Here is an 8,820-nt window from a genome sequence, read left to right on the forward strand (position 1 = left end):
GGTGAGTGGGGTGCGGGCGCCCCTTTATGCTCAGGAGCCTGTCGTCTGTGTTCCGGAAATTCCTCTGTCAATCTGGTGCCCCAGGTGGGTCCAATTGTGGCCTCTTTTCATTTCAACTCCTCACCCAAGTCCCGGTTTCCTTTTTGCATCCTTCCTTATATATTCATTTCTATGCCTGGACACCATTTAAGGGAGTTATTTTCCAGGTTGTTCAATTTCATATTTTTCCTCTAGTCCAATTAAATCAGAATCAGCCGCCCTGGTGGCACAAGGGGTCAAGTGTCAGCTCTAGGAAGCTCTCTCCAGCCCCTGCCACCCAGCTCAACCCCAGCCAGGGAGCTCCCCACAGGGCACAGCAGACCCCTCCTGTCTGCCCTCTGCTCCCCTCAGCATGTGTTTCTGTCAGTCTGCCTGCTCTGCTCCCTGCTCTGTCTCTGGTGAGTCCTCTCACCCCCGCACCCCTGCCCTCCATCCCAGCCTTGTATGCACAAGTAAATAAAGCTGAATTTTTAAAAGGAAAGCAAGTCAGTCATCATGATAATGTGCTTTTCAAATATGTGGATTATGCAGCCTCTGCTTAAAGTAGTTCACATGCACCCTTTTCTTTGCATGGGTGTTTGTTCCTGTAACCCCATCTTTCTGGATTTTCCATGTGAAAAGGCAGCAGCAGCTGCAGCAGAGGGGGAGGAGGTCTTGCTCTGGCTCAGTGTCAGTGCAGGCACAGGTGCATGCTGGCTGCTGCTTTCCTTGCCTCTCCTTGTCTTGTCTCCTCCTTCCTCTCTCATCTCTCTTGCATCTTGCATGCTCTCCCCCACCCCCCGCCATCCCCAGTTGTGTGTGTTTGTAAACATTAATATATATAAGATATATTATGTCTACGCATGACCCAGCAGAGATGGGAGCAAGACAAAGAGAAATGAGTTCCAGGAACTGGTTTGCACAAGCAAGAAACACTGAAATGTGTGTAGTTCCCGCCTGTGCTCACGGCAGCTGAGGCCAAAGTGTACACACACTGACGGCACTTTGGTCCACTGTCATTTATGTTTCCAAAAGTTGTCTCTGCCTGGGGGAGCCACGCAATCACACAGGTGTCGTGGAATTCTTCCTCCTGGGGCTCTCCGATGACCCCACACTCCAGCCGCTGATATTCTGCGTGTTCCTGTCCATGTACCTGGTCACCGTGACGGGGAACCTGCTCATCATCCTGGCCATCGCCTCTGACCCCCACCTGCACACCCCCATGTACTTTTTCCTGTCCATCTTGTCTGTGGCTGACATCGGTTTTACCTCTACCACTGTCCCGAAGATGATTTCAGGCATTCAGACTCACAGCAGAGCCCTCTCCCACATGGGCTGCCTCATTCAGTTATCCCTTTTGTATTTTTTTGGCTGTCTGGACAACATGCTGCTGGCCGTTATGGCCTATGACCGCTTTGTGGCCATCTGCCACCCGCTGCACTACCTGACCACCATGAACCCGCACCTCTGTGGCCTGCTGGTGCTGGCGTCTCTTTGGGTCAGCCTTCTGGACTCCCAGGTGCACTGCTTGCTGATCTCACAGCTCACGTTTTGCACACACGTCGACGTTCCTCATTTCTTTTGTGAACCCCCTCAATTGATCAAGCTTGCCTGTGAGGACACCTCTCTCCACAACATAGTCATATATATCATGGGGGCTATTTTTGGCGGTGTCCCTGTCTCTGGGATCCTTTTCTCTTACACACAGATTGTCTCCTCAGTGTTGAGGGTCCCGTCGACCGGTGGCAGGTACAAAGCTTTCTCCACTTGTGGCTCTCACCTGTCAGTTGTTTGTCTATTTTATGGGACAGGTATTGGGGTATACCTCAGCTCAACTGTCCCCCGATCTCCTGTGCAGGGGATGGTGGCCGCTGTGGTATACACCGTGGTCGTCCCCATGCTGAACCCCTTCATCTACAGCCTGAGAAACGGGGATATCAAGATGGCCTTGCAGAGGTTTCTCAGCAGAAAAGCCTAATCTCAGCACCTGCCTCCTTTTTGTCTATGATGCCAGCACTTCTAGTGTGCATGTGTGTTTTCAGAAATCACCTCAAGATTCATCATTTTGACCTAAGTACGACTGTTACATCTTCTTCACAGTTTATAATATTCCATTGAACATGTGGTCCATGGTTTCTCTATTCGTTCACCTGTTGGTGAAACTAGGGTTGGTTCCATTATTTGGCAATTGTGGTAGTGCTGCTGTGTGCATAGGTGTACACAGATCTTTTCATTTAGACTTTTCGTGATGTTGTTTTTATGAATACCTAATGGTGCTATTGCTGCATCATATGAATTCCAGTATCAGTTTCTTGGGAAATCACTGTACTATTTTCCACAGGGTCTGTCTCACTTTGGATTCCCAGCAGGAGTGGATGAGTGTTCCTTTTTCCCTGCAAACTTGCCACATTTATTTATTCTGTTCTTTTTTCCTATGGGCCAGTCTATCTCTTGTAATAGGCAATGTGGAACTTTCTCTCGTTTGTCTGTAGGTCATGTGAATGTCTTCTTTAGAGAAGTACCTGTTGAATTCCTTTGCCCATTTTTAATTGGATCATTTGCTTCTTTGTTGTATCATTTTATATGTCCTTTGTAAATTTCAGAAGTTAACCTTTTATCAGATGTATGGTGTGCAAAAAATTTGAATATGGTATTATTACCTATAAACATTGTGTGAAACAGCTCGTCTTTACAACTTATCCATCTAGCATAACTGATTCTTTGTAATGAAATACAAATGCACAAAAGGACTTACAAATATATGTGATGTGTAATTTCAGATTCAGAATTTCTTTTGTGCATGTTCATTTTTCTGTATTTCCCAGTCCAATCAAAACAAGGTAACACAGATACTGATACTAGGGTGTTTTGCTATAATCCTCCTCCATGCCCTCTTGATGCCTCTGACTCTAGGACTTTGTTTGAAAAAGTCTAGTGTGCCTATAGTATTGCATGTCACATGTAAGTGATGCAGATAAACACACATAACCCCAAGTCTTTTTTTCCATAAAATGAGTTAGCAACTAAGAAGTAAGAAACACAATTAGAAAATATTCTTATGTTCCACCAAAGTTGGGACTGTCCTAATGGAGGAAACAAATTGAGTATAAGAGTAGTTGATCCCTGGCCCTCCCCTGGTGGCTCAGTGGTTGAGCTCTGGGCTGTGAAGCTGTCTGCAGCCTCTGGAGCGCCGGTTCGATAGATATCCCGCCACCAGCGAGGGTCCCACACTGCAGCGCCCACTGCTCCCCTCAGCGTGTATTTCGTCAGTCTGCCTGTCTGTTCCCCACTCTGGCTCTGGTGAATTCTCTCACCCTCGGGCTTCTGACTGTACCCAGTGCTTATATGAATAAATAAATCTTTTAAAAAAGAAAAAGAGTAGGGGATTCCTGTGAATGGAATTGCTCCAAAGATGACATCAGAAAAATAAATTACTTTTTGGAGGAGATATCAGAATAAGTAAGGTAAAGTTGAGTAACATCACAAAAGAAATGAGGAATCCCTCACATTTATGCAGGAAGTTACACTGTAAAACCACTAAGCAGTGAAACTGAGACTCAAAGAGACAGATGAAAAATGGGCATCATCTCTTATTACGCATGAAAATATAATGGACAAATTGAAGAATCACCTCACATCTGTGACGATTGCATTTATCCAACAAGCAAAATAAAGCAAGTGTTGGGTAGGAAATGGAGAAAAGGGAATTCTTGCATAATGTTGTTAGGAGGAGTTTCCTCAAAAAATTGAAAATAAGGCCTCCCTCCCTGGTGGTGCAAGCAGTTGAGAAGCAACCTGTGAAACTATCACAGCCACTGGAGCATGAGTTCAAGCTCCAGCCAGGGAGCTACCCACCCGGTGCAACAGACCTCTCCCGTCTCCCTGCTGCTCCCCTCAGCAGTGTGTTTCAGTCAGTCTGCCTGTTCTGTTCCCCTCTCTCTGTCTGGTGAATCCTGTCACCCCCCACAACTCTGGTCTGTACCCCAGTTCTTGTATGCGTAAATAAATAAATCTTTAAAAAAAAAAAAAACTGGTTGAAAAGACCGAACAAGCAGTCTGGTTGCACAGTGGCACCATCATCCAAAGGCAAATCCAGAAAATGCCTGCCCTCTTTGCCCAAAGGAGTGACTTCATAAGTTGCTTCGATTACTCTTGATGTTGTGGTAACTCATACTTCTCACATTCCTTTATAAACTTGCTTAAGGTCACACAGGTTGGGCTGTGAGTAATAAGTACTCTCATGGTCTGTATGTAACTTCCACAGGAGCTGGAGGGTTCCTTAGAGCTGTGTTAAGTTAGTGGAAAACACTCATTGCAGTGAAGAAAAAAAAAAACTGAATGCATAAAGTTACTGAGTCCTCGTCAGTGTTCTCCAATTAAATTCTCAGTGCTTTGAGGAATGAAGCTGGGGTCATGGAAATGAGATGACCCTTCTAAGAAGCAGCAACTCTTCACTCCAGTAATGCTGAGAAAATAGATTGAAAACACTGACTTTTACCCCATCCAGGTCAGACTCTTATAAAGTCCTGTTTGGATTCAATTCAACCCTCTGTGTCCAGGTTAACCGCTCTCCTGTGGGCTTCTTGGAATGGTAATAAATTCTGCAGTCCACCTGTCTGGTCCTGCTGTGCCTGGCAGTCACCTCCATTGCCCTCAGGAATGCCATCAATGTGTGACCAGGACACACAGAACTGATTTTCTAGAGTGTTCTTTTGGTGCATACTTGGTTACTGGAGGAAAGTCCTGCATCTGCCTCCATTGTCAGCTCTCCAAGTGGATCCCAGCGTGTTGATTTGATACATTGCAAAGAGATGCCACGAAGAGTTAGTCCGTCATGTCACATAACCACTATTTCTGTGTTTGTGGTGAGAGCATGTAAGATACAGTCTTTTAGAAATTTTCAGATACAGAATATAGTATGATTAGCTACATTACCAGGCTGCTCATTGGAAACACAGGATTTGCTCATGATCTTAGTGGAACAGCTCTTCCTTTCTCCCCCTTGTGGGTTCCCTGTGGTTTGTCATATCTGGTCTTTATTATGTTGCCATATGTTCCATTAGCCCCCAGGTTTTGAGTTTGCATCACAATGGAGGTTGACTCTTCTCAAATAGTTTCTCAGCATCAATTAATATGATCATATGGCTGCATCTTACCTTTTACGTACACCGAATTATATAGCTTGATTTTCAAACCATCCTTGTCTCCCTGGTATAAACCCCACATGGCTGTGGTGTATGATCCTTTCAACACATTGTTTAATTGGATTTACTAAGATTTTGTTGAGGACTTTTGCATCTATGTTCATTAGGGATATTAGTCTGTAGTTTTCATATCGGGGGGGGGTGTCATCGTTTTTGGCACTGTGGTGATGATGGCCTCATCGAATGTTTGGTAGTCTTCCCTCTTTCTCAAATTTTTGAAAGAATTTGAGCCAGATAGGTATTAGCTCATCTTGGAAGGCTTGGGAGAACCCACTCCTGAAGCCATTTGGTCCTAGACTTCTGTTTCTTGGGAGTCTAGATTACTGTTTCAATTTCCTTGCTTGTAATTTTTCTGTTCAGTTTTCAATTTCTTTCCTACTTAGTCTTAGATGGCTATATATTTTTTTAGGACTTTGTCCATGTCATCTAGGGTATTGAACTAACTAGCTTGGGAGTGTTCATAGTAATCTCGTATAATTCTGTGAATACCTGAGATGTCGGTTGCAATTTCTTCTCTTTATTTTCTGTATCTATTTATTTGAGTTTTCTCCCTTCTTTTCTTAGTGATTCTAGCTAACAGTTTGTCTATTGTCTTTATTTTTTCCAAGAACCAGGTTTTAGTTGGATTAAGTTTCCGGACTGACTTTTACAACTATTTCAATTTTCTTTCTGCTCTAATTTTTATCACTGTGTTCCTTCTACTGCTTTTGATTTTGTCTTTTGTAGAGAAGGTTCGTTTTTTAATAAAAAATATCACAGTTTTGACTGTTTAGTTTCTAAATTCCTTGTTGGTTATTTTCCCCTCATGTTTCTTCAGGTATTTTGTGTTCATCAAGCATTTACAGGATGCAAAACACTGAAGTTATTAACCTTTCAGTCCATTTGTATACAGAGTTTTCTGTCTACAGAGTGTGTACATTGCTGGATTACAAGGCGAGGTAACAGCTCTAAGAAGCATCTGCTAGATTGTGTCCTGTTATTTAATATTGATTTGAATTAAACTTGTGAAATGTTGGTATAAGAACTGTGATAGTTTGACGTTTATTGAAATAACAGGTACTTAGTGTATTTTTGCTCTTAACTATATCATTCTTTTCTTCCTTTTTTATTAATTTTTTTCTTATATCACTGTAGTCCCCATAGGTCTCTTACATGTATCTTTATACTGATTCCTCATTCTTGCAATAAGACATAAATTAGTTAAAATCAAATATATCCTAAGTCAGTGTGGAAAATCAAGAAATTTTTTTGCTTTTTAATTATTTTTTTATTTTTTGCATCAATGTTCATTTTTAAACAATATTTGCTTCCCCCATCCCCTCAGGTGTAGTCCCCATAGTTTCCTTCCCCAAGGCACCCGTGCACCATCACCTCAGTCCCCTGTGGTCCTTCCTCCCTCTCTCTGATCCCTCTCCTGCCTCCTTCCCTGCAGGATGTCTCTGGTTTGTAATTGTCTGTTTTTGCTTTGTTTTGCTTTGTGTTTTGTACTGTTACTCTTTTTTTACACTGATGTCTTAGTTGCTTCCCCTATGTTCCTGCTATAAGTGAAACCATCTGATATTTTTCTTTTTCCTTCTGGATTTTTTCACTGAGCATCATTCCTTCTAGCTCCATCCACGTTGCTGTGAATGGCATTGGTTTCTCTTTATTGATTGTTGAGTAATATTCCATTGTGTATATGTACCACATCTACTTGATCCAGTCATCTGCTTTTCGGCATTTGGGTGGTTTCCAGGTTTTGCCTATTTTAAATAGTGCTGCATAAACATAGGGGTACAGGTGCTCTTTTGAATCACTGTTTTTGTGTCCTTTGGGTAGATCCCAAGGAATGGAATGGCTAGGTCATATGGTAGCTCCATTTTTAGTAGACTAAGGAGCCTCTGGACAGCTTTACGTAGTGGTTGGACCAGTTAGCACTCCCACCAGCAGTGCAGGAGAGTTCTTTTTTCACCACATCCAACATTTGTTCTTGCTAGTTTTTTTTTTTTGATATGTGCCATTCTACCTGGTGTAAGGTGTAATCTCAATGTGGTTTTCATGTGCATTTCCCTGAAAATCAAGAGTTTTTTTTAACCCTCCATCACACCGCCTGCTGTGCCCCCTTATGCCATTCCTCCACATCCGATCCTCTGTGCCCACCTGTCCCCATTGGTTACCATTATATTCTTTTTTCTGAGTTGAGGATTTAGACTATTCTTTGTGTATGAATGCTTTTTGTATTTATAGTCCACAGAAACCATCTTATATCTGTCTTTCACTTTCTGACTTAATTTCACTAAAGATAATCACGTCAAGTTCCATCTACTTTGACCCAAATACCACTATTTCATCTTCACATCAGTGCAGGCCCCACTGGGTCTATAATCCACAACTTTCCTGACCCTTTGTCCATTGAAGGGTACTTGGGGGGGTGGAGGGAATTTTCAAAATAAGGACAGAGGGCATGATGGCTGTGTACTAGGATGCAAAAGAAGCCCAAAGGCAGGTGGCCACGAAGGAGGGCAGGAAGCATGGCTACAATGGAGAGTCCTCGTGAGGCTTTCAGTGGTGAGAGGAAAGACCTGCCCTGTCCTGCAGACACGGGGCTTTGCTTTCACTGAGGAATAGGAAGGACAAGGTGATTTACTCACAACCATGGGGTGACTCACGGGGCCAGAGCCACAATTAGAACGCAAGTACCTGAACATGGCTCCGCCGCTCCCACGACCTGTGAAGCAGGAGCAGGACAGACAGCGGCAGGCACACACATGGGTTCTTCCTCCTGCAGGTCCTCACAGCAGTGCTAATGCCCTTCTTAGACTCCCTCAGTCACAGCCAACCAAGGGAAGAAAAGCACACTTGATGCAGTGACGACAACTTGTAGGGTAGATAAGGACACAGGTTAGATCAACAGGTATTGAAAGATAAAGGGCATGAAGTCACTGTGGTGGCGGCACCTGAGGGAACAGCAGAAGGAAGAGGGTGGCGTGGCGGCAGGGCAGCATGTGGGGAGCGGTCCCTGAGGACCCTAAAAACAGGTCAAGTAGCAGCCACCATGGCAGCAGGGGCTGCCCGGCCTGTCCACAGCAGCATGACATGCAGGGGAGTGAATCTGGAGCAGGGAGACAGCATCTGCAACACCAGCGAGTGATCCCCACCGAGTGTGGAGGGACGGGGTGCGTGGGCAGTAAGGCTGAAGACTGCGTGGTCTCAAGGGGCATCAATAAGGCGCCTCTTTCATGTCTTCTCCTTATGCGCTCTGAGCTCTCTGCATCTTCAGGAGTCCCTCACAGCAGCAAAACACCCAAGACATACAGTCATCTTTGAACGAAAGGCCTGGCAAAATTCACATCTCCACCTTGGCCCAGCGGGAGCACTGCATAACTTCTCAAGGCTCACTTCACCCTCCAGTAGGAGCAGGACTTCCTCTGACCTAGGTATCAGCCATAAGGAGTTTAAGGCCATTCACAGGCATCCTGGGAGGGTCTAGTCTGAGGCCACAGCAGGTGTCCTGCCACATGGCATTTGTCAGTAGGTTTGATCAGCCCCAAAGATTCCTGAAAACACATGTGGACACTGATGTGCTGAGTTATAGACAAAAAGGAGGCAGGTGCTGAGA

The 8,820-nt window shown here is 44.3% G+C and overlaps 1 protein-coding gene across 1 annotated transcript; it reads left to right on the forward strand.

Moving 5' to 3' along the window:
• The first annotated feature begins 1,012 nt into the window (after positions 1 to 1,012).
• LOC311182553 (olfactory receptor 7E178-like) lies at positions 1,013 to 2,005 on the forward strand. The gene has a single exon (XM_084251423.1). The coding sequence runs from the start codon at positions 1,166 to 1,168 to the stop codon at positions 1,994 to 1,996; it is 831 nt and encodes a 276-aa protein (XP_084107549.1). The 5' UTR covers positions 1,013 to 1,165; the 3' UTR covers positions 1,997 to 2,005.
• Positions 2,006 to 8,820: the final 6,815 nt, after the last annotated feature.

The sequence above is a fragment of the Talpa europaea genome (genome assembly GCF_964194135.1).
Source record: "Talpa europaea genome assembly, chromosome: 12".
In the NCBI taxonomy this organism is placed as follows: domain Eukaryota; kingdom Metazoa; phylum Chordata; class Mammalia; order Eulipotyphla; family Talpidae; genus Talpa; species Talpa europaea.